The following is a 26,591-nucleotide window of genomic DNA, read 5'->3' as shown; positions in this document are numbered from 1 at the left end:
GAGATATGAGATGATTTATAAGTTGATAGAAAGTAAAATGCTGATAACTTTGTGAGCCAAGAGATCAGTGTGTGAATAAATACATTGTTTCTTGAGTTGAATCTGGAATAATCCTGGGAGTTAATTAACATAGGTAACAAAAGTATATTTTTTAAATGCCATTCATAGATAAATAAAAGATGGTATCTCCATACTGTAAAGTGAATGAATTACTGGTACTTGTTACAACATGGGTGAATCTTGAAAACATGCTTTGTGAAAGAAGCTAGAAACAAAAGGCTATGTGTTTGATTCCATTTATATGAAATATCCAGAATAGGCAAATTCAAAGAGACAGAGAGTGAATTAATGGTTGCCAAGGGCTGTGACTGCTTATGGGTACAGGATTTCTTTTTAAGGTGATGAAAATGTTCTTGAATTAAATGGTGGTATGGTTGTACAACCTTAGAAACATAACTGAAAATCACTGAATTGTATACTCTAAGTGAATTTTGTGATATGTGAATTATATCTCAGTTTTTAAAATACCATTCATCTATAATGACCTATGGATAAATTTTCTTTTTACTTTATTCTTTTCTGAGGTGTCCATGATAGTCCTGGATAAGGAAGGACTCTCTTTCCTGTTGAGAACTGGGTTAAAATTAGAAATTGGTAGATTGATCCTACATTATGGCACTTTAAACTTATTTCTAACAGAATTTGGATTTCTAAATATATTTAGTTAACGTAAGACTGTAATTACCACAAAGACACTTTCAGGTACTTGTAATTGGATGTGCCTCTGTGATTGACAGTGAGGATTTCAATAAGTTAAGGACTGCTCTGCAGAGACATTCATTGTTTTTGCTAAATAGACCATCTTCCACACATGTCCATCAGTACATACACCATTTACCAGCCACTGTCCATCTTGGACTGTCTAATGGACCACAGGCACCCCTTTTCCTTCTTATTGTCTTCCAGATCCCTCTAATGCTTGGAACCCTCTTATCTACCAAAAAAAGAAAGAAAGAAAAAAGTTTCATTTGTTATCTTTTCTCTTGAGTTGATTTAGGGTTGGGTCTGAAATGGCCAAACTGGTTGGTTCTGGGGAAGGAAAGAAGACAGTTTTGTTGTTTTCTAAGTCCCATCTCTGTATTCTGCTCTGACTCTTATACCTCACCTCACAACTCTCCTCAGATCCTTTGATGAAACAGGAAACTGATTTGGATATTTCTCTAAAATACAGAAAATTCTTAAGAACTTGTAGTATCCTTAGGAAGAGGGCTCCAATCTTGTCTCCCTCCTGCATTTTTGTCTTTTTACCTCAACTACTGAGTGAGTTTTTTTTTTTCCACAGAAATATTAGGTGATTGGTTTCTGTGATGTTACTAATACAGTCATACATTTTAGGCACATTATCTGTTAAGTTTGCTTTTCTGAACTCATCTGGGTACCTAACCATCACCTGTAATGTTTTTCTTCTTTGTGGAAACATGCTGATTTCTCAATAATGATTTTTAAAAGGAACTTCTGAAACAAGCTATATGCACATTTTAGACTACTTTTTTTCTGAGCCCTTGTTTTGAGACACCAGACCTCTGAGTCTTCTGAAGAGCAAGCAGAGCAAGTCATAGTGGAGCTACCTGACACAAACGGGAATGACAAGAAACCAGACAAACCAGCTTCAGAAACTGAAAACCAGAGGGGAACAGAACTTGGGTATAATTAATAAGTGTCACAACATCAGAAGGGAAGAGGGAGACTGTGGGAAACAGGAGTCCGCCCACACAGGCCTCGCTGCTTAACAACTCAAGCAAATAGAAGCAAATTGATATGGTATTCAGAGAAGACAGGTAATGGCTGTAAAAAAGAGCATGCTGATTTTTTTTTTTTTTTTTAATAAAGAGAACTGAAAATATCAATGGTTGCAGTTCAGGACAGGAAGGAGTGTGCAGTGCAGAAAAGTATGTAATATGTACTGAAGATTCAAGAAAGGCAGGAGTTCCTGGTTATGGTCTCAGATAAAATAGATTACAGAGCAGAGACCTCTGGTGGACTAGCTAATGTGTAAATGATTATCAGTACCACAGAAAAAGCATACAGGAAAGTAGTGGAACTTAACAGACTACTAGTGTAGTAGAACCAAGATATCTAGAAAAGAGATTGAGAGTATCGAACCTGTCAAGATATATGGCTACCAGAAATAGAAAAGATTGGAAAGTATAATTCAAAAATAATCAGGAAAAATTCTAGAAAATTATTTGGAAGTGAAAGCCCCTCTCAGTGTGATTATTGAGAGTGTGTGGAGTAATACATAGGAGCTGTTTTTCAAGGGAAAAACTCTTCCCTTCCTGAGTACCTGCTTGTTAAATTTTTAAACTTAAAATGAATATAAGTGATTTCTAACAGAAAAGAGAAAATCTTCAGATGTAATAGTAAAACAACTTGGAACCTTAGACTTTGAAAAATAAAAATATTCTTATGAAGCCAGGAGAATGCATTAGGTCTCTGAATAAGAGACCATGCAGTTTCCTACAGATGGAGACATTTTGAAAACACTTACCAAAATAATAGAACTTTTAAAGAATCCCATCAAAGGGTTTCTAACTGATGTATAAATAAATAAAATTAATTCTTTAGACCAGCATTGTCCAGAAGAACTTTTGCAATGATAATACTTCAAATCTGTGCTGTCTGTCCAATACACTAGCTACTGTTGAGTCCATGGGGTAGGTGAGACTGAGAAAATGACTTTCTAGTTTTATTTCCTTATAATTTAAACTGAAATAAGCTCTACTGCATTGGCAGCATAGCTTTAGACTGTGGTACAGATTGCAAGTCTTCCCTGTAGCTCAAATGGTAAAGAATCTGCCTGCAACTCAGGGGACCTGGGTTTGACCCCTGGGTCGGGAAGATCCTCTGGAGAAGGGAATGGCAGTCCACTCCAGTATTCTTGCCTGGAGAATCCCATGGACAGAGGAGCCTGGTGGCTACAGTCCGTAGGATCGCAAAGAGTCGGACACGATTGAGCAACTAACAGTACTACTACAGCAATAAGGGTAGAATGACCCAAACCTTCATTCCCAAGGAGTCCGAGTCCTTAGTCATTCTACCTCTGTTTGGTTTCTGTAAGTTTTTCATTAACCTTTACTATTGGAAATGCTAACAGGTGCCTCATATCTGGCTTCTGTACATAGTCCACTTTGCCTCCATTCCCTATGGCAACGTGATCTCAATCAGGATCAACCATTCCATCCATCAGTAAACCCTGTTTTTGTTTATGTTCAGTAGCATAAATAAGGAGCCCAAAATGGCCAGGGGGCAGTCTAATCTTCCAGTTCAGTAGAACCATTGTTGTGTCACCTGGTGCAGCCAGTAACCTGTGGAGACTAAGATCTTTTAAACCAGTAGAGCTCAGCATTGCCAGAATGGAAAGCAAAAATTCTTCAGGTGAGTGAACAGGGGTAATAGTGAGAGTAGCCACTCCTGCTTCCTCCTCTGGATTCTTGGAACTTTGTAATCCGGTTGTGAGGAATACAGCATCTGTGATTCAAAGTGTAGACAGCGTCCTGTGAGGCAGAACCCCATTATCTGAAGGTAAGATTCCCCAATTGGCATTATAACTTAGTCTTCAGTAAAGCATTCTTCCTTTCAGCTAAGCCAGGCATTTCTGGTTGATGAGGTGTGTGGTAAGATCAGATGATTCAGTGTGTTCTTTGACCAAACACAGTACTGTTAGAATGCCATGATGGTGGATAAGGCACTCTGAATGTATAGATGGTAAGGCTGGCAGAGCCATTGTGGTCAAAGAAGGCAAACCATATCTAGAATATGTGTTTATTCCAGTAAGTACAAATATCTGCTCCCTCCTTGATGGACAAAGTCCAATGTAATCAACCTACCATCAGGGTGTATGCTATCCTCCTGGGAAATGGTATTTTATAGGGCATTTAATGTTGATCTCTGCTGTTAGCAGATTAGGCACTCAGCAGTAGGGTGAACCAGGTCTGCCTTGCTAAGAGGAAGTTCATGTTGCTGAGCCCATGCATAGCCTCCATTCTTGCTGCCATGGCTAATTTGTTCATGAGTCTATTGAGGAAACACTAGGGTGGCTGGGAAAAGAGGCTAATTGATATTAATAATGTATATCATTTTGTTCACTCTTATTAAGAGTCTCCTTTACAATGGATGCAGTTTGGTGAGCATTCATGTGAGATAGGCTTCCCTAATAGCTCAGTTGGTAAAGAATTCACCTGCAATGCAGGAGACCCCAGTTCGATTCCTGGGTCGGGAAGATCCACTGGAGAAGGGATAAGCTACCCATTCCAATATTCTTGGGCTTCCCTTGTGGCTCAGATGGTAAAGAATCCGCCTGCAATGCAGGAAACCTGTGTTCGATCCCTGGGATGGAAAGATTCCCTGGAGGAGGGAAAGGCTACCCACTCCAGTGTTCTGGCCTAGAGAATTCCATGGGCTATTCAGGAATATATTGAATATCTTGTTCCTTGAATACCTTTGACTTCCTCTTCTACCACCAGCCGGAGAAAACTGCTTTTAAAAGACTGGCCCGGTTGGATCAGGCCTATCCATATAATCTCTGTACCTGAAAGTCCCTTGACTTCAGACTTCTAACTACATTTGCAAAATCCCTACCCTGTGGTTCCTTGTTTAGTGTTTGATTGGATAATTTAGGAACAGGAATCTTACGGGAATCATCTTTACTATTCTGTCTACCACAGTTGGAATGAAGAGGGAACTTAACTGAAATAAAGATATCTCAAAATTGAGTGATTTGTTCACTCTGCACATTCTGTTCTGTAAGCATTATAGCATTTTCAGCTGGCATAGTTAGTTGAAAAGGATTTCAGTGCAATAGTGTTATAACTGCAAAAGCAATGAAACTGATTGAAAATATGAAACAGACTTGAGATTCCTGTTCAGACTTTAGGTTAATGGCAACACATGTAATGTAGGAATCTCATTCAATTTCTTTAATATAACTACTTTAATAGTATTTTATATTGCCTTTGTTTGAATCACTTTTATCCTAAAAGTATTCCCAGTCTATTACACAACCATGTTATCACATCATCTCGGTATTTTCATTCGTTTTTTTTTTTTTGTCTAATCCATATTCTTTTCCTTGTCTTACCATTCAAAGTATATTGTCTCCAAGTTCTTTTTACAGACTAGGCACAGATTATATGTCTCAATGGGACTTCAAGTGAGAAGGATACGTTTTTGGTGATACTTTCTTACTGCCCTATCCTGGGACATTATCTAGGGGATTATTTTGACATCACACAAATAAATAAGACCTAACTTGATTTGTGATAATGTTTATGCTTCCTCATTTCCTCTGTGTTATTTACTTGCTGTCATTATTCTAACTTCAGTTAAGATTCTTTCCCTATGCTCATTATTGTTTTAATACTGTTTCTGTTCTAGTGCTGGCCTGTGCCTCTGCTCTGTTATTTTCCTATTCTTGCCCAAAGTGCTTTCTGATACTCTTATTTTTAAATCCAAACGTATTAATCATAAGTTGATACCTGTATCTGAGTGCTTCATTATGTCATTGTGTCCCCAAGCATTTATATGTGGAAATACACGTTTTTTTAAATAAACAACTTTCTTCTTATTCCTAATTTACATGTCAGTTAGGATGTTGTTTATTTGTTTTCATTTTTGTATAGGTGAGTTATACCATCTCTGAATTATATAATAAAGGAGGCAGTATAAAATATGTGATTAAAAGGGAGAGGTTGGGTCTCATGTGACTAAGATCTGTTGTGTCACACAAAGAAGATATGAGTGACCTTAAGGGTTATATGTCCTTTTCTGCAGTGTCCCTGTTGTGAATCAGCAGCCTGGCTGTCTTGCCACATACATGAATAGAGTAGGTTTTCTGTCTAGGCATTATCATCTGTCACGTCTCAAAGGATGCTGGTTGCTCATCTTTCATTCCATTTCATTTTAATCAGCATGTAGCTTAGTTTTCCTTGATCTTGCAACAGGAGGTTCAGCTTATCTTGTAATATTCACACATTTGAGGTTCTTAGTAGTGTTTTCTTTTGAAAAATGTAAGATTTGAAGTTTAGTAATTCTTTTGTTCTCTTATCAGTTATCAACAAATTTGTGCAGCTTGATTTTTTTTTTTTAATCCAAGCCACCCTCTGCCCCACTGTCTTCAAAAAAGACTTAGCAGAATAGTAGACTTGAGTACAGAATCTTACTAGGCATGTTGTAGATAAAGTTAAGTCTTGTCAAGTTATAGTTTTTTCAGATATAACTAATGTACAGTGAAATGATAGAAAATGCAGTAGACTAGAAATAAAGTCTAGGTTCTTGATCCTGAATATCACTTACTACCTTGTTTAAGTTGGACAACTTTTCTAAGTCTTTGTTTTTTCATCTGGAAATAGAGGTGTATGTCCTGCCCATCTGCCAGGGTTATTATAGTTTCAAACAACACAATGACAGCTACAGAAATGTTAATTCTAAAATGCACTGCAATAGTTGTTAGTCTTATTGTCCAGAAAAACTTTGGTCATTAAATCAATCTTATAGATGGCTTCAAATTACTTTAGTATTACCACCCAGGTTAAGGTGCTAGATACAGGATGAATTAGAAGGGGATTTGGAAAAACCTAATTGGCTGGTTAGATGGCCATTGAGGTAGAGAGGAGATAGCAGACTCGTCTATGCACTGGAAATAAAAAACTGGGGAAGATGTGCCAGAAGCATTGGCAGGACTCGGAAACTTGCTTGATTTGGGGGTGAGGGAAACGAAAGAGCAGTTGAATTGAGAGTGGGAGGTTGGTGAAGAGGCAGGTAGGTATGAAAGAAAGAGAGGGTGAACTATCTGTTGAAGCGTGCCAGTCTAGCTTTAGATGTCCAAAGGAATGTGGGGCTGGAGTTCAAAGAAATCTGGGATTAGAGATTAGATGGGGCCCAAGGGTGGAGCTTTGTAGAATGAATGTCTGTGCTGAAGGGCCTGCCAGGCAAGGAAGGTGTCTTCTGATTCTGTGCTCCACAGTCTGTGACAGTTCCGTACAGTGTGGCTCAGGGGACTTGGACACTACTGCTCTTGCTAGTTTCTGTCTTACAAAAGAAGTCACTGCCATCTGCTAAGCTATAGGGTGAGATGTACTCCCTAGCAAATCCTCCACAGATAAATAAACTAAAAATGAACAAAAAACTGAATAAGAATTTGCATTTTGTTAAATACCCTGTAATGAAGTTTAAAAATAGAATGTTCATTTTTAAAATTCAATACTGCTGGCAGACACTGCTCTATTCTGAGTGAAGGCTAATTTGTATGAAATAAAGCTATTAATATAATATTCTTTACTAATTCTCTTTCCCCCCTTTTTTCTCTCCAGATTTTACACTGTGCAATAGGTAAGTATAGAACCCCCCCCACCTGCTACTTAGATACTGTGAATTCCGCTTTTTTTTTTTTTAAAAGTCATAAATGATAGGTTGATTAGATTCTTACTGAACATTAAAAAAACTAAACTTGAATGATTATTTATAAAATTGCTTAGGCTCTTGGCTTCTAAAGTCATAGGTACTATTTAGATGTTCATTGAACATTTTATTAAATGCCATGGCTATTTTTCTGTGTCATTTTAAAAAGGTTTCTCCTACTTTCTGAATAAAGGATAAATAGAGAAACACTAACATATTTATAACCATGTGACTTGGAGTGCTAGACTTTGTTGAAAGCCTCTTTGATTACTTAAATGTTATATTCTCTGCTTTATCTCTTAAAATGGAGTACTGTGTATATTGCCTACCTCATAGATGAATATTTAATGTATGTGAGAGGGATTGGAAAGTACAAAGGGTTATACAAATGTGAAGGATTTTTACTAAAAGCAGATGCAGTGTGTTTCCCTTTGGGAGAATGGGGAAGGTTATCAAATTCTGCTGTAGAACTGAGGCAAAGCTTCTAGTCTCGCGTGGCTAGACTCCTCTCAGCAGAAATCAATTTTGGAAAGTTGATAGACCCTGCGGAGTAAGCCCATGGTGGTTGCTGTCTGTATATTTGGATTTCTTACTCCAAGGGAGGATTCAAAGTTGATAACTCATTGAGAAGCACCAAAGATCTGAAAACTGTGCACTCAAACCATTAGGGCCCTGGTCAACATAATTGATAAATGAAATGGGCATTTATTATATTTGGGGCTCTGAGGAATTCAGAGATGAGGAGACTTACAGTTTAGGTGGAAACCGAGCAAGCTCTCCACCGTGGGCTGTAAAGGGATCACTCTTGATACCTGGACTCCATTACTTTTAAAGAAGACAGATATCTTCTTTATAAAGAATTGCACCTCAGTTATTTTCTCACTAGAAGGAGGTCTGCAATCAGGAGTTTCTGAAATGATTTGTAGAATTTTGTATGAAGGTGTCTATGTTTATTTGGGAAGGTAGGTAGCATTCATAGCTTTCATAGATTCTCAGAGTGAGTATGTGATTCAGAAGGTTAAGAAAGGCTGCTTTAGCACCTTTAAGCAAGAGATTTGAAAGGAGCTTGGAGACTCATTTATTTTCAAATGGTCTGAGCTTTACCAGAGAAGTTAAGGGACCTGGACCAGGTCACATGGTCACTAAATGGTACAGCCTCACTTGGGACCTGGCCAGTCTAAGCCAGAGCCCACCTGCCTGACTATTTTATGATGATTGGGTTTCAGCTGGTGTATAGTCTTTGGTACGTTCTCTTTTTAGTCCTTTATCTATAGTTTTGAGACGAAAAATGTGTCCCTTCTTAAATGCTTAAATTTGCAGATTGGGGATTATATTCAGCCAGACAGAGTTCTGGAACCACTTCAGCCCTCTCCACATGACTCAGCCCTGTTCCCCCACTCTCTTAACCTTCAGCTGCCTCTGTGTAAAGCTCTTAGATGTGTATTTTGCATATTTTAGTATTTTAATTATTATTTAACTGTATTTTAATACCCAAATCTCTTGCGTCTCTCTTATAATATATTCTCAGGCCTCTTTATAAAATTTCTACTCCTAGAAATAAGATTTTGGGCAAGTATATTTATTCATTCACACCAGGAACTTGATTGAATGCCTCCCAGATGGGGCAAGACACTGATGGGTAGTGGGAGTAGGGAGGTAAATAGGCACAGACTTGGGCTCAGGAGGCCCACAGTCAGATGGCCCCCCTCGGCGCTTCTGTAATGGGATGCACTCCGAGGACTAGCATCTATGTCACACTCTGCGCTGACGGTTCATTGACCCGTGTCCCTAGGTCTTCGTGTGGTGCATGACACACAGGAGATACTTTAAAATTCCTTCTTATTTTCTCAAGAACCTTGTTCTATCAGTGAGTCTGTCTCTTGCATCATCACCCTTTGTCATCTGCCTTTTCCATCTCAGCTCACAAGAATGTTCCATCCTGAAAATAATTGTTAACCTCACCTTTGACCCTTCCTTCCCCGCTTGTTCCTGTATAATTCCTCTGCATCCCTTTGACCAGGCTCATCAATACTGCACCCTCTCCCTTACCCACACTTCCATAGCCAGGTGGTCATCAGGTTTGCTCAGTTCTGTTTTCTAAATAGTTCTGAGTCTCCTGTTTTTTCCAGTCCTATTCAGGACCTGAGTATGTCTTATCTGGATTTCCATATGGATCTCCCTGAACTTGTAGGCTTATGATATTAATATTAGTAATAATAACAGTGATTAATATTAATATATTAATATTATTAATAATATAATAAGTGTTTACTGTGTCCCAGTGCTTTACATTTATTATTTGTTTACTTCCCAATTTACAGTTGACAAGACTGAGGCGTAGAAGGTTTTATATCTCTCCAAGGTTCATGTAGCTAATAAGCCCTAGAGCTAGAAGTTGAACCTATGGCTGTGTGGCTTCAAGTCTGCTTACATCTCTCAAGGGATTTAGTTAAAAGATAATTCTGAGCATGTCGCTTGTGTGCCTAAAACCCTTCACTGATTTAAACTTCTTCATGATTTGGACCCTGCCCTCCTCCCTAGCCTTACCTGTGTCCCTGCCTCCCACCCCATGCTTCAGCAACCCTGACCTCATGGTATCCCACACCCCGGCCCACCCCCCACACACCCCCCAATAAGCCATGCCACTGCGCTTTTCTTACCTCTGGTCTGTGCCCAGGCTTTGTGCTCTGCCTGTAGTGGTAGCCCACCCTCTGCAGCAGGCAACTTCTCCTAGTAAACTCTCCTGCCACCCACTGGCTAGATAATATACCATTCTTCACTTTCCTCTAATACCCTGCAACTCTTTTATTGCACTTTCCACAATGTATTATGCTCTGTCACTGTACCTGTATCTCTCACCAACATCACTGAATGTTTCTGAGAATGGGAACTGTTTCCTGTTTTCTGTGTCTTAGCGCTTAACAGTTTATGGCTCCTAATGGGAGCTCGGTGAACTTAATCCTACTTGGTGATCATAATGCTACTAAATTCTGGTGACATTTTCCAAAACTTGTTTCAAAATGTTTTCAGTTCCTTAAAATTCAATAAGAATAATCATAAATAGGCTGTTTTTAGCATTGGCCTAAAGGCAATCCTTTATTATTATTATTATTTTTTTACTCATGATTTGAGTTTACTTTTGGAATGATGGTTTATTTTCCTGTGTCTTTTTGCAACTTCACTGTACCAGCTTGGTCTTTTAGAAACTTGTTTTAGAGCCTTGCGATGTCTTTAGTTTGCATATTGTTGATAAGAAATCTAGACCTCAGTCAGACCTGGGTTACTTACTAGCTGTGACTTTCAAGATGTCACAACTTCTGTGTGTCTTCCTTTCTTCATCAATAAAAGGAGGATAATAATACCCACCTCTAAGGTTATTGTGAAAATGAAATAGGACATGCCTGTAAAACATGCATGAGAAAATGGCAGCTATTAACAATACTAATGTCATAGAATATTAAAAGTTTTATTCTGTCCCTAATGTAATGTTCCATATTTAGATTAATATAACTTTTCCATATTCTGACTTTTCCTCAATTGCAGTTTCTGTGTAAGTGAGGACTTAAGGGCGGCCTGTTCTTAGTATGGGTTGGAGTTGCCTGTTCATAGTTTTGACAGTGAAACAGTAAACTAAAATTCCACATGGGGGATTCATTTCTGTGATAAAGTCAAGCCTCTATCTTTCCAAATGTGTTTCTATGTCCCAGATCCTGATAGTGCAGGAGCAAGATTTCTTTTGGTGAGGAGCAAATGATAGCCCATTTAAACACATGTTGAGGACATATTTTTTTAAATTAAGGTATAATTGACATATAACACTGTACTAGTTGCAGCTATACAACATAATGATTTTATATATGTATATGTTGTGAAATGACCACCACAGTAAGTTTAGTTAACGTCTATCACCTCGTATATTTACAGTATTTTTCTTGTAATAAGGACTTTTAAGGTCTGCTCTCTTCGCAACTTTCAAGTATGTGATAGAGTGTTACTGACTGTGGTGGCCATGCTATGCGTCATACGCCCAGGACTTACTTATGTTATAGCTCGAAGTTTGTGCCTTTTGCCCAGCTCCATTCATTCCCCCTGTCCCAGGCCCTGCCTTTGGCAACCGCCAGTCTGTTCTCTGTATCTGCGAGTTTGGGTTTTTTCCCTGGATTTCACATACAAGTGAGATCATACCGTGTCTTTTTCTGGGGTAGTATTTCTTAAATTCTGTGGTTGCAGCCCTCAGCTCAAGATTTGTAGTGCTTTTATTTGTGCAGTGTTTTTCTTTCTGGAAATGAGGATTTTAAACCCAGTTGGTACACATGTTTTACAAGGCTACAAAGAAGAGTTGTGGTTTTCTTAATCATGTGGTACAGTTTATATTGAAAGAAGTTACCTGCTTTTCTGTGTTTTGCTCGGATTAGATTGTGGAAGAGGCATATTGGATATGAGTGGTTCCCAGCTGACTCCAGAGTATGGTTACCTTACTTTGTTGGGATAGAAATTAGAGGTAGAGGGATAGGAACTGGTGACAGTGGTAAGATGTGACATTGTGCCTTTGGTGAATCTTTGTGTTGAAACTTGTTCTTCGGTTGCTCAGTCATGTCTGACTTTGCAACCCCATGGACTGTAGCACGCCAGGATTCCCTGTCCTTCACCATCTCCCAGAGTTTGCTCAAACTCATGTCCATTGAGTCAGTGATACATCCAACCATCTCATCCTCTTTCATCCCCTTCTCTTCTTGCCTTCCATCTTTCCCAGTATCAGAGTCTTTTCTGATAAGTGTTGGAACTTACACTGTCAGTATAAATAACTTTAGAAGTTCTTGATTGAAAAACTGTAGAACAGGAGCTCAGTCATAGCCCAGAGGGTATTGTGTCTGAAGTTGAGTATTAGTACTCTAATATCATCAACAGACAAGGACAGAAGCCCTCACTTAGCTAGGCCAGATTTGTGGTTTTAAATATTTGCTGTATGTTCCAGCTTGCACACCTCTCTCAAACTGATGACACTTCTGTTTATTTTTAAAAAGTGAATTTTAAGAAATTTGGTATTACCTTACAAAGGTGGCGTATGGCTTCAGACTGATTTTATTAAGTAACAAATGATGCCAAGGAGGAAAGGGGCAGCTGCTGAAGAGACAAGTACCAGAAGACCCAATCTCCTCCCACCAGAAATCTCTTCCCTCCCACCAGTGACAGAGAACTAAGTCCTCTCCAAACTGCACACCTCCCATCTCCCCCTGCCCCACCCCCCAGAGGGTCAAGCATTTATCAGTCATTTCCAACGCAGTGTTGTGAAGGAACAACCCTCAAATATCACAGAAGCCAGACCCAGAACCCTCCACGGTGCAGCAAAAGAGAACTCTGAAAGGAAAGCATCGTGGAGGGAAGGGGTGATTCCCCCGGGTCTGCTCACCTGGAATTCTGCTTTCACCCGCATCCAGCCCTCATAGGTATGGCTGGGCACAGAGACAAAACGGCTTTCCTTGGTTCCTCTTAGCTTAGCTGACATTTTAAAAATGAACTTTACCAAAAGTGAGAAAGAACAGAAAGGGAATGAGTATCAGAAATACAAACAATATAAAAATAGTCATATACCCAAAATACAAATGTCTGATCCTGAGATCTGTCTCCCGTTTTGTTGCTGGGAGCTGACATGGGGTCGCATGGACCTTGCTGGCTCTCTGCCACCCTGTTCTTACTGTGTTCCACCCTGGGACCCGTTTTCCCAAGCGCATTTTCCTGGCTGGGGGAATAAAAGATGGTTCAGGTTTCCATTCAGAAGCTGCTTTCTGCCTGGGGGCATGCTTAGTGGTGGTACTCGCAGGGGAAGGAGAAGCCCTTTGAGGTGGGGAAACGGACTTGACCTTTCCCAGCAGGCCAGCCTGAGTCCATTGCCTGGAGGGCTGTCTGGGTGCATTGGGGAGGTTAGAGGCCTGGTCAGCTCCTTGCAGTTCTTTCTTTGTCGTTTATTAATGAGCATAGTCATTTCCCAGCATCCTCACACCAGAACTCCACCACGGCCATGTTCAAACCATAATCTTTCCCAGATCACTCAAGCCATTCAGACCAGCCTAGCTTAGTCTCCCTCTGCTTTGGTACTTTGATTAGTCTGTTGCCTCCTGATCACATTTTGCCTCCTCCTCTCTAGACAGAGAAGAGGAAAGAAAGATAGTTTTAGCACCTGCATCTTCTGCTGCTGGATGCCCAGAGTTTCACTGTTCTCTGAATAAACTTTGCATTTTCACACTCCATAATTTTGTACATAAAATGTCCTTTGCCTGGAACACACAGCTCCCTAAGTTGTTCCCAGCTCTGTGTGAATGTACTGAGATGAAGGTAGAAATAGGGCATGCTCATCAGGAGCCCAGAGTGCCTGAGCAGGGGAGGTGGGGGACTTACCCAGAGCTCATGCACACTGGGCTTAACCAGAACTCAGCGGGTCCCAGGGTTGAGCCAGTGAGAACAGGAGGGAAGAGAGCCAGCAAGGTCCATGTGACCCCATGTCAGCTCCTGGTAACAAAAGGAGAGGTAGCTCTCAGGATCAGAGAGCCTCCTGGCACCTAGCAAGCACTCAGTAAGCTGTAGTGGCTTCTCCATTGATTATTAGTGGGCAAAATGTAATCCCTGAGAGTTTCTGTGTTCACTTGGAGTTCAGAAGGGAAAGCCATGAAGAGAGCCTAGATCAAGGAGTTTTACCCTTTGCCATCTTTATAGGAACAGCTTTGGGTTTGGTTTGAATTGAAAGCTGTTATTGAGATATTTAAAATCTCTTCTCTGTGAGGTAATATTATCTTGTTTTCCAGGCCATCAGGAATCAAGCTAAGGCAAACCAACCCCACTGGAAATATCACTAGCTGTGTGATAAGTCAGCCATCCTCCCCCTAGGTGTTAGTTTTCACATCTGAAGAACTAGGAGTTGGACTAGATAATAGATAATCTCTTAACATTCCTTTCAGCTGGACAATCTGAAATGCTGTGAAACTATGAAGTGGCTCTAGAGATGTAGGTCAGTTATCTGAGCGGTGATATAAAAGGAGGCTGCGTGTGTGCTTAGTCACTTCAGTGGTATCTGACTCTCCGCGACCCTGTGGACCATGGCCTGCCAGGCTCCTCTGTCCTTGGAAATCTCCAGGCAAGAATACTGGAGTGGGTTGCCATTTCCTTCTCCAAAAGGAAGCTGCACTAGATGTTTAAATATACCTGTGTGTTTGTGTGCTAAGTTGCTTCCGACTCTTTGTGGCCCTATTGACTGTAGCCCACCAGGCTCCTCTGTCCATGGGATTCTCCAGGCAAGAAAACTGGAGTGGGTTGCCATGCCCTCCTCCAGGGGATCTTCCCAACCCAGGGATTGAACCCACATCTCTTAGGTCTCTTTCATTGGCAGGTGGCTTCTTTACCACTAGCGCCACCTGGAAAACCCCGTTTAAATATACCTATGATATGAATATTAGGAAACTTGTTTAAGTACAGTAGTTTTAGTACATTTTCCCTCTCAGTGCATTTTTTTAATTAAAGTATAGTTGATTTAAAAGTTGCAGGTGTGCAATATAGTGATTCACAGTTTTAAAGGTTGTACTCCATTAATAGTTATTATAAAATATTGGCTGTAATCCCTATGCTGAACAATATATCCATATAGCTTATTTATTTTATACAGAGTAGTTTGTAACTCTTAACCCCCCTACCCCAATCCTGCCCTTCCTCGTTTCTCTCTCCCCACTGGTAACCACTGGTTTGTTCTCTATTTATGTGGGTCTGTTTCTTTTTTTGTTAAATTCACTTCGTTTCATTTTTGATTCTACATATAAGTGATTTTATACAGTATTTGTTTTTTTCTTTCTGACTTACTTTACTTAGCATAATGTCCTCCAAGACCAACCATGCTGCAGCAAATGGCAAATTTTGATTCTTATTTATGGCTGAGTAGTATTCCATTGTATGTCTATAGCACATCTTTATTCATCTGCTGAGGGACATTTAGGTTGCTTCCATATCATGGCAATTGTAAATAATGCTGCTGTGAACATTGGTGAGTATGTATCTTTTCAAATTAGTGTTTGGGTTTACACCCAGGAGTGGAATTGCTGAGTCATATGGTAAGTCTATTTTTAGTATTAACAAGAAACCTCCATACTGTTTTCCACAGTGGCTGCACCAATTTACATTCCCACCAACAGTGTACAAAGGTTCCCCTTTCTCCACATCCTAACCAACATTTGTTGTATTCTTTTTGATCATAGCTATCTGACAGGCTTGAGGTGATATCTCATTGTGATTTTGATTTGCATTTTCCCTTTGATTAGCAATGTTGAACATCTTTCCATGTGTCTGTTGGCCATTTGCATGTCCTCTTTGGGAAAATGTCTGTTGAGTTCTGCTCACTTTTTAATCAAGTTGTTTAGGGTTTTTTTTTTTTTGATGTTGAGTTGTATGAACTGTTTGTCTATTTTGGACATGAGCCCCTTATCAGTTATATCATTTGCAAATATTTTTTCCAATTCAGTAAGTTCTGCTTTCTTTTTGTTAATGGTTTCCTTTGCTGTTCAAGAGGCTTTATGTTTAATTAGGTCCTATTTGTTTATTTTGCTTTCTCAATGCATTTTGAAAGCCCCATCAGAGAGTGGAATTAGAATCGGGAGGACACTCACATTCTATGGCATACATTTACCCATGATCATCACTAGATGGCACCCTTGTATTAGTAAGGAGATACACTGCCCTAAAGGACTCCTGGAGGACGTCTAATAAAAATAGACAGTAATGAGTCAATAGCTGAAACTGAGGAATGAGCGAGTTAACAAGAGAAAAGAGAAGTGGATGTTTTTCTATCACTGTCTCATGCTGCTGCTGCTGCTGCTACGTCACTTAAGACGTGTCCGACTGTGCGACCCCATAGACGGCAGCCCACCAGGCTCCCCCGTCCCTGGGATTCTTCAAGGCAAGAACACTGGAGTGAACATTTCCTTCTCCAGTGCATGAAAGTGGAAAGTGAAAGTGAAGTTGCTCAGTCGTGTCTTAACTCTTCGCAACCCCATGGACTGCAGCTTACAGGCTCCTCCGTCCATGGGATTTTCCAGTCAAGAGTATTGGAGTGGGGTGCCATTGCCTTCTCCACACTGTCTCATGACTTGATCATTAATATTTTAGGTAATGAAAAGCTGAAACTTCCTGCATTGCCCTGGAAATTCTCTTATAAATATTTCTTAATTATAGGCACAAGGTACCTTTAAAATTAAAAATTAGCTTAATTTGGTTAATTAAAAAGCTAGAGGAAACAAAAGTATTTTAGAAGATCTCTGGTCAGATGGTTTGCGAGAGTCTGAAGTCAATAAACCTTCCATTTATGTTCTTAGCTTCAAAAGCAAAGTTAGTCCAGCAAAGCTGGAAATACCATCTAGTAACCGAGTTAACTCCATTGAACCAAAAAGTGAAAGTTTAGCAAAAGAATTCCTTGGTTTGTGAGTCCGTGTTAGGAGTTAAATGGTAAAAAATGTGTTAATGAAGGAAGCAAGAACACTTTGGAATATCTGTATGATGTAGTATGTCTGACTTTTAGTCTGTACAGCTTTCCTGGGAAAGGAATTTTTTCCTCTTCGTAGTGAACATCTTCCCACTAGTATTTTTCTTTTTTTTCTTAGTATTTTTCTTTTAATAACAGTTCCTACCCCTCTATGTTCTTTCAGTTAGTAGTCTACATTTGAGATTCACCCATTTCTTCACATGGTTTGAAAGTTCATTCTTTGTTATTCCTGAATAGTATTCCACTGTAAGAATGTACAGTTTGTTTATCTGTTTACCTATTGAAGGACTCTTGATTGCTTCCAGTTTGGGATGGTGATGGATAAAAGTGCTGTGAATATTTGTATGCTGGTTTTGAAGGGATGCATACATCCTACTTCATGTTTACTGTCAACATATAAAATTCAATATTTATCTATAAGCTTGGTCTAGATTTTTTTAAATCTTTTATATCCTCACTTATGTTTTGTCTGAGTGATCCATCTTGCACTGAGTGGTAATGTTAAAGTCTCTACTTATTAATGTGTTTCCAGTTTTCCTGCCTTCTATAGCTTCTACTTTAACAAACATGTTGCTTTATTATTTGGTAGTATATGTTTGTAACTGTTGTAACTTCATTGTGAGTTACAGCTTTTAGCACTTAAAAAAAAAGTCTTTTATGTATGGCCTTTCTGAATCACTTTTGTATTAGCATAGAGTTGGATCTTGTTTTGTGACCCAATTTGAAAAATCTTTCCTTTAGTAGGTGAATTAAACACATTTACAGTTATCCATAGGACATGTTCGGTGTTACTTTGTTGCATTTTTGTTGTAATTGCTACATATACTATTATTATTACATTTATCTACATGATACGTTTTCTTTGCTTTTTAAAATATTTATTTTGGTATTTAGAAGGTTTTGCAGTTTTTCTAGTGGTTACCTTTGTATTTTTACCTTTCTAAAGGCCCTTAGTTCTCTGTATTCTTATTTAACCTGTTCCTGTCTGGTTTGTCAGGTTTTAAAGATTTGTTTTGACTCTCACCTATTGCCTGTGCAGTCAGTAAGCTTATCTACCTTCTTTTTTCCCACTCCCTTCCCCTCCCATTTTTTTACTTGCATTATTTCCACTTTGTCAGAACCTGTAACATTAGGAGCCCGGCGGGCTGCAATCCGTGGGGCCAGAGAGAGTCAGACACGACCGAGCACAATGATGATAACATTTACATAGTCTCTCCCTGCCGCCCCGCCCCCACCCCGCCCGCCGCCCCGTCCTCATCTTTGTTTTAGTTCACGCTTTAAAATATCAAATGTTTACTGTCAGTCTTTCTCCCGAAGTTTTCTGTTATCTTTTAGTTGAATGAAATTTACCCTCTTGTAGTGTTAGGAACCGTGAAGGGTCTGAGGTTTTACCCTACTTATAAGCTAGCTGGTTACCGTTTCATGGATGGTGGCAGCACGTAGTGGTCTGTGTTACAGGAGAGGACCATGGAACTTGGGGAACCTATTGCTTTTATGGTAAGTAGAAGCAGACTTGCTGTTTGTTTTAAGGGTAGACACTACCTTATCCCTCGGGGTTACTCCATGCAAACACAAACCTAAGAAATGACCTGGGTAAAAAGCAGTCAGGCCTTGCTCTTTTGGCAGGTATATTCAGGGATGCTCAGGGCTCATGGCAGATTGCCTTTCCCAAAAAGCAGATTCTCAAGAAGAGCTTGTGGGCACAGTGTTTCCCTAGTTCATACGTGTTTAAGACTTTTTATAACCTTGATATTTAAAGGGCTAATTTGTTCAATATAAAATCCCTAGTTGACACATTCTTCCCTTAAATTTCTTAAAAATGCTGTTCCGTTATTGCCTTGCTTATATGTTTCTCCTGGGAAGTCTGATATCTTGCCCTTTTAAGATATTTTGTCTTTTTATCTGAAAACCATAAGGATTTTGTTTCTACCTTTATTGAGATATTAAAAAATATGTGTATTTATAGTACACAGTATGGTTTTAGTATGTATGCTGCTGCTGCTGCTAAGTCGCTTCAGTTGTGTCCGACTCTGTGCGACCCCATAGACGGCAGCCCACCAGGCTCCCCCGTCCCTGGGATTCTCCAGGCAAGAACACTGGAGTGGGTTGCTATTTCCTTCTCCAATGCATGAAAGTGAAAAGTGAAAGTGAAGTTGCTCAGTCGTGTCCGACCCTCAGCGACCCCATGGACTGCATGCAGCCCACCAGGCTCCCCCGTCCATGGGATTTGCCAGGCAAGAATACTGGAGTGGGGTGCCATTGCCTTCTCCGTTTAGTATGTATATACATTGTTAAACGATTGCCGCACTCATGCTAATTAACATATCTGTTCCCTCACAGTTATTCTTTTTTTTGGTAGTGAGAACATGTAAGATTGTTCTCTTAGCAGATTTCAGATACACAGTATACTGGTATAACTAGTCACCATACTGTACATTAGTTCTCCAGAACTTATTCATCCTGCGCAGCTGAATCTTGGTATTCTTTGACCAGCATCTCCCCGTTTCTCCCGTCCCACAGCTCCCAACAACCACCATTTTGTTCTTTGCTTCTATGAGTTTGACTTTTCTTAGATTCCACCTGTGAGTGAGATCATGGAGTATTTCTTTCTTGCCTGGCTTATTTCACTTAGCTTAGTATCCTTCAGGTTTACCTAGGTTGTCCAAATAGCGACTTCCTTTTTTAAGGCTGGATAATAAATGGGTGTGTATCACAATCTCTTTGTTCATTTATCCATCGATAAACACTTAGATTGATTAAATATCTTAGCTGTTGTGAATGTTTCTGCAATGAACAAGGAAGTGCAGACATCTCCTCAAGATACTGATTTCATATCCTTTGGATGCATACTCAGAAGTGGCTTCACTAGATCATATAGTTACTCTATTTAAAAATTTTTGAGGAACCTCCATACTATTTTCTCTAACAGCTATACCAATTTATATTCCTATCAACAGTGTGTAAGAGTTCTGTTTTCTTCACATCCTTGCCAGCACTTGTTATGTTTTGGCTTTTTTAAAATAGCTATTCTAATAGGTATGAGGTGGTATCTCATTGTGGTTTTGATTTGCATTCCCCAGTGATTAGTGGTAAGCTTTTTTCATATACCTATTGGCTGTTTGTATGCCTTCTTTTGAGAAATGCCTATCCAGGTCCTTTGTCCATTTTCTGTTTCGGTGTTTGTTTTCTTGCTATTGAATTGAGTTCTTTATATATTTTGGATATTAGCTCCTTATCAAATACATTATTTGGAGACATTTTCTCCTATTAGACAGGTTGTCTTTTCATTCTGTTTGTCATTTCTTTTGCTGTGCAGAAACTTTTTAATTTGATGCAGTCCCATTTGCCTTTTTTTATTTTGCTGCCTATACTTTGGGGGTTATAGCCAAAAAATAATCCCCCAGACCAATGTCAAGAAGCTTTCCCCCTGTGTTTTCTTTTTTAAATTTTTATTTATTGATTGATTTAATTTTTTATTTTTTAGTTGTAGTGGGTCTTTGTTGTTCACGTGGGCTTTCTCTAGTTGAAGCAGATGGGGACTACTCTTGACTACTGTGGCAGGCTTCTCATTGCGGTGGCTTTTCTTGTTGTGGAGCACAAGCCCTAGGCGCCTGGGCTTCCGTAGTTGCAGTGCATGGGCTCTGTAGTTGTGGCACACAGACTTAATTGCTCCATCACATACGGGGTCTTCCCAGACCAGGGATCAAACTGATGTTCCTTGCATTGCAAGGCGGATTCTTAACCACTGAATCACCAGGAAAGCCCTCCCTATGTTTTCTTATAGGGCTTTACAGTTTCAGATCTTATATTCTATTGTCTTTGATCTGCCTTGAGTTGACGTTTTACATGGCCTGAGATAAGGGTCCAGTTTTATTCTCCTACATGTGAATATACAGTTTTCTCAGCACTGTCATTAGAGAGACTGTCCTTTCCCCAGTATGTGTTTTTGGCAACTTTTTGTTGACCATAAATGTGTGGATTTATTTCTGGGCTCTCTATTCTGCTCCATTGGTCTATATGTTTCTTTTAATGCCAGTATCAGGTTGTTTTGGTTACCAGAGTTTTATGGTATATTTTGAAATCCAGGTATGTGCTGCCTCCAACATTGTATTTTGTTTGTTTTTTTTTTTGTTTGGAGTTGGGTGGTTCGCTCAAGATTGTGTCAGCTTTTCAGGGTCTTCTGTGGTTCCATATGAATTTTAGGATTTTTGTTTTTAGTTTCTGTAAAAAATGCCATTAGAATACTGCAAGGGATTGCCTTGAATCTATAGATCACTTTGGGTAGTATGGACATTTTAACAATATTAATTCTTCCAATCCATGAATGCAGGATATCTTTCCATTTATTTGTATCTTCAGTTTCTTTTATCAGTGTTTTATAATTTTTAGTGTACAAATCTTGTATCCCTTTGGTTAAATTTATTTTGAAGTACTTATATATGTTTTGATGCTACCATAAATGGGGTGATTTTTTAATCCCTTTTTGGTATAGTTCATTATTAATTAATGAACTATTAATAGTGATCAGTTAATTATTATTAACTGATTTTTCTGTGTTGGTTTTGTGTCCTACAGCTTCACTAAGCAGTTTTGTTTTGGTGAAGTTTAGAGTTTTCTATATATAAGACCATGTGATTGCAAACAAAAACAGTTTTCCGTTTCCTTTCTGATTTAGATGCCTTTTGTTTCTTTTTCTTACATAATTGCTCTGGCTAGGACTTCCAGTACTATATGGAATAGAAATGGTGAATGCTGGCGTCTTTGTTCCTTATCTTAGAGGAAAAGCTTTCAACTTTTCACCATGGAATATGATGTTAGCTGTTGGTTTGTCATATATGACCTTTATTATGTTGAGATACATTCCTTCTGTACCTAATATGTTGAGTTTTTGTCATGAAAAGGTTTTGAATTTTGTCAAATGCTTTTTTGCATCTGTTGAGATGACCATATTATTTTTATCTCTCATTTTGTTAATATGGTGTATCACATTTATTGATTTGCATATATTGAACCATTTTTACATTCCAGGTATAAATCCCACTTGTTTCACCTCTGCCTGCTTTGGCCCATTTCTGTTCTTAGTTTTTGAACTTCTGATTAAAAGTAATTTTTCATATACTCCAGTGCTTATTTAAGGGTATTCAGTTTGGAGTGTTAAAGTTTCCTTTGGGATTTTTTTTTTTTTTAGTGCATTTTCAGTAGCTAAAATATTTGATCTTTTTTTTTCTTCTGATAGTAGTTTCGTGTAGTTGTAAATTGCTTTCATATATTCATTTTGTGGATAGTGTTGGAAGTTTGGTTTGGTTTATAAGATTCCTAGCTTGAGGGCTTTCCTGGTGGCTCAGAAGTAAAGAATCCGCCTGCCAATGTAGGAGACAAAGGTTCCATCCCTGGTCTGGGAAGATTCCACCTGCCACAGAGCAGCTAAGCTTGTGTGCTACAGTTATTGAGCCTGTGCTCTAGAGCCCAGGACCCACAACTACTGAGCCCTCGCACTGCAACTACTGAAGCCCGCACATCCTAGAGCCTGTCCTCAGCAACAAGAGAAGCCACAGCATGAGAAGCGGCTGCACAGCAACTAGAGAGTAGCTTCCACTCACTGCAGCTGGAGAAAAACATGAGCAGTAATGAAGACCCTGCACTGCCTAAATAAATACATAAAAATTTTAACAAGATTATTAGCCTGAGAACACTTTTATCTGTAAACATAGTGAAGTGTAGTCTCTTCAAAGGATGGCTTTTTGTTTGCGGAGATAAGAAGAGGAATTGTATGCCTGTCAATTGTTTTGAGCTCTCATTTGTGTTACAAGAGTACAGATTTCCTCCTATCTGTTTCCTCGTTCACCATCCACTCACCAGAAGACCTCTCTCCTTTCCTTTTTTACCCATTTCTTGGCCAGAAGTAATGCCTTTTTGAGGTTGCCACTCGAACCCCGCACACAACTAATTCCCTTCTCTGTCATCAGTGTTCTAATTGACAAGGTGTTTTTCTCAGTGTTTTTATAGTTAGGGTGGACTGCCTCTTCCTGGGGGAGTTTTTAGCTCAAATTTAAGCCCTCTATTCCTCTCTCTTTGCTAACATGCCATTTTTCCAAGCTCACTTTCCATAAAAATTTGCATTGGAAGCTCAAGACATGCCTCTGCTGGAATTTGGTGTTTATACTTCTACTTACATGTGATTCGAGTCTGTAGTCATCTATATATAACTTTTAGTTGTCCTGAGGGTATAGATTTCATAGTTTTATTTGTTGCTGATGGTCCATATAGATTTTTTGGAGGATGTATAGAATTCATTATATAGACATATTGTGATTTTTAAATCAGTGCTCTGTTTGTTGAATATTTAAAATATGCAAATAACTGCATCTGTAGCTAAATCTGTACACAACTGTGACTATTCTCTATGGATAAATTTATAGAAATAAGTCAAAGATAACATCATATTTCAGGCTTTTATTTCCCATTGCCCTTCAGAAAACCTCCCAGCATTTATTGAGTTTCTGCTGGGTAACAGGCATTGCACTGACTAAAGCACTGAGTACAAATATCAACAGACCCTGGCCTATTCTTGAGACAGGGTTCAAAGGGGTATGGAAGCACAAGAGAGGTGACAGTGCTTTTTGGAACCCTTTCTTATTTCAGGCAAATTCACCTCTGTCTTCACAGAATAATTCCTCAGCTTTCTTACCTTAATGGAAACCTCGCTCTACCTAAGGACAGCACCACTATTTCTGCTCCTGAAAGTGGGGCTGTTCACTCTTTCACATGCCCATTCTCTGTCCTAGCTCGCTTCCTGTGCCTTAGGTCACGGGCCCCTGTCCTTAGAATCTTTCATGGGCTCTCTTTTCTCCCTCTGTCCCTCAAATATTGGTATTCCTTGTGCTTTGATTCTTAGCCTTCTTCTTCCCTTGTGCAGTTTCCCTCCTTGACCTGACCATGCCTTCCCGTAGCTTCACTGGCTCCCACCTATTCTCTTCTGGGCCAGACCCATCTTCTAACTTTCCAACCCAACTGCTCAATTGATAATCACCACTTGGTTACTCTGTGCACACCACAAACTCAACGTGTGTAAAGCTTAACTCATCATTTTATCTCAGACCTGCTTTTTCTCCTATTCTCTGGATCTGTTAGTGGCATTCCCAGTTTCTACTAGATACCTAATCAAAGCTCAAACCAGTCAATCCTAAAGGAAACCAACTCTGAATATTCATTGGGAGCATTGATGCTGAAGCTGAAGCTCTAATGTTTTGGCCACCTGAGCTAAGAGCCAACTCACAGGAAAAGACCCTGATGCTGGGAAAGACTGAGGGCATGAGGAGAAGGGGTGACAGAGGATGAGATGGTTGGATATCATCATTGACTCAATGGATATGAGCAGACTTCGGGAGGTAGTGAAGGACAGGGAAGCCTGGCATACTGCGGTCCTTTGGGTTGCAAAGAGTCGAACATGAGTGAGCCACTGAACAACAAGCGGTGACTGCCCTGCTGCTTTGCCTTTTACACCATTTATCCCCATCCCGCACAGTCTCTTGCTCTCTTGCTCTTGGTCTCACTCTCGCTCTTTTCCTTGAAGGAAAGTTGTTTCTCTGTCTTTCCATATTTTTATTGTCTCTGTGCTCTCATGTCTTACTCTTAAATCTCTCTGCTCCTTCTCTTCTTCCTTGCCTTTTCTTCCTCCCCTTCTTGCTCATTTTCTTCATTTCTCTTTTTCCACTTTCTTCCCCATTGTTCCTTCTGCATTACCTGTTTTCAGATTCTCCTCAGCCCTCATTGCCCAGCTTTGATCATGCCTCTGCTCTTCTTCCTGGAGACAATTTGAGTTAGGATGAGACAGCTTGCAGCCAGAGTACCATTCTTAAGCCTGAGGCAGGGGAGAATAATGTGGGCAAAGTATCAAATCTTTCGAGACCAGAAGCCAACTTACCGATTTCTCCTTTCCCTTCTACAACAAGAGGCACACTAGTGTTTGTCTCCTGGGCATACATGGGTTTCCAAATAACAGCTCTGGAGTGTCTTTGAAAGCCACAGTTAAAAACAGTGGTGTAAGAAACACCCCCAGAAAGGCTTCAGTCTGATAAAAGAGACCTAAATGATTAGGTATGAGGACTTTAAAGGAATGTCAATCAGTGAGCATCAGCTGATCTTGGTGTGTGTGATGGTGGCTCTTTTTCACAGCCTCCTTGAGATTTGGTTCATCTTTAGCTTTTCTCACAGTTGTAACCTTGAGAGGCACAACTAACAATTCCAGGAGGCAGTTGAGTTGAATAAAGAGTGTTTTGAACTCCTAAGTTATTCTGTTAATGACAGCTACTCAGAAAGGAATCAGGAGTCTATAAATAATGACAGATTAGCACCTTGAATAGACTGTTAGGAATCAAATAGACAGCTTGTTCTTATGATAGATTTTTGGAGCTGGATGTATTATTTCTTTATTGACTTACAAGAAAAGAGAAAAAGTAGAGTATATGATAGCTTAAGGCAGGAATAATCTTTCTACATGTATGTATAATATATATTGTTTAATTTTTTAAAAAGTAAGTAGGGTAACTTTTGAAAGGACATTGGGGATATGTTGTTCTCCCCTTCCGCCATGATTAAAATGGGGTTACTCTTTGCAGGGAATGAGCAGATAGTCAAAATATTAATTTATGATTGCATATAATTATGTAATTATATATTCCATGTAGTTACAAATATATGTTTGACCACTTCCAATTTGCCTTGATTCATGCCCTAACATTCCAGGTTCCTATGCAATATTGCTATTTATAGCATCGGACCTTGCTTCTATCACCAGTGACATCCACAACTGGGTATTGTTTTTGCTTTGGCTCCATCCCTTCATTCTTTCTGGAGTTATTTCTCTACTGATCTCCAGTAGCATATTGGGCACTTACCAACCTGGGGAGTTCCTTTCAGTATCCTATCATTTTGCCTTTTCATACTGTTCATGGGGTTCTCAAGGCAGGAATACTGAAGTGGTTTGCCATTCCATTCTCCAGTGGACCACATTCTGTCAGACCTCTCCACCATGACCCGCCTGTCTTGGGTGGCCCCACACGGCATGGCTTAGTTTCATTGAATGAGACAAGGCTGTGGTCCATGTGATCAGATTGGCCAGTTTTCTGTGATTATGGTTTCAGTGTGTCTGCCCTCTGATGCCCTCTCGCAACACCTACAATCTTACTAGGGTTTCTCTTACCTTGGACATGGGGTATCTCTTCACAGCTGTTCCAGCAAAGCGCAGCAGCTGCTCCTTACCTTGGAGGAGGTCACTCCTCCTGCCCTTGAACCTGGAGTAGCTCCTCTCGGCCCTCCTGCGCCTGCGCAGCTGCTGCTCCTTGGACCTGGGGTAGCTCCTCTTGGCCTCCTCCCTGACCTCGGGCATGGGGTAGCTCCTCTCGGCCACCGCCCTGACCTCAGACATTGGGTAGCTCCTTTCGGCCGCCACCCGTGACCTTGGACATGAGGTTGCTCCTCTCAGCCACTGCCCCTGACCTCGGACATGGGGTCTCTCCTCTCGGCCACCGCCCCTGACCTTAGACGTGGGGTAGCTCCTCTTGGCTGCTCCTGCACCCTTGCAGCCTGGCGCTCTCCATCGCTGCCCCTGACCTTGGGC

At 39.9% G+C, this 26,591-nt stretch overlaps 1 protein-coding gene across 1 annotated transcript in view; it reads left to right on the top strand.

Annotated features, from left to right (window-relative positions):
- Positions 1-26,591, top strand: part of HACD2 (3-hydroxyacyl-CoA dehydratase 2) — an 87,417-nt gene that overhangs the window by 6,463 nt on the left and 54,363 nt on the right. Inside the window, exon 3 of the mRNA XM_005893406.3 lies at positions 7,368-7,386. Coding sequence (XP_005893468.1) covers positions 7,368-7,386 — 19 coding nt within the window. The remainder of the gene's footprint in view (positions 1-7,367; positions 7,387-26,591) is intronic.

Source organism: Bos mutus, chromosome 1, assembly GCF_027580195.1.
Source record: "Bos mutus isolate GX-2022 chromosome 1, NWIPB_WYAK_1.1, whole genome shotgun sequence".
NCBI lineage: Eukaryota > Metazoa > Chordata > Mammalia > Artiodactyla > Bovidae > Bos > Bos mutus.
This window is presented reverse-complemented; position numbering and strand designations above follow the sequence as displayed.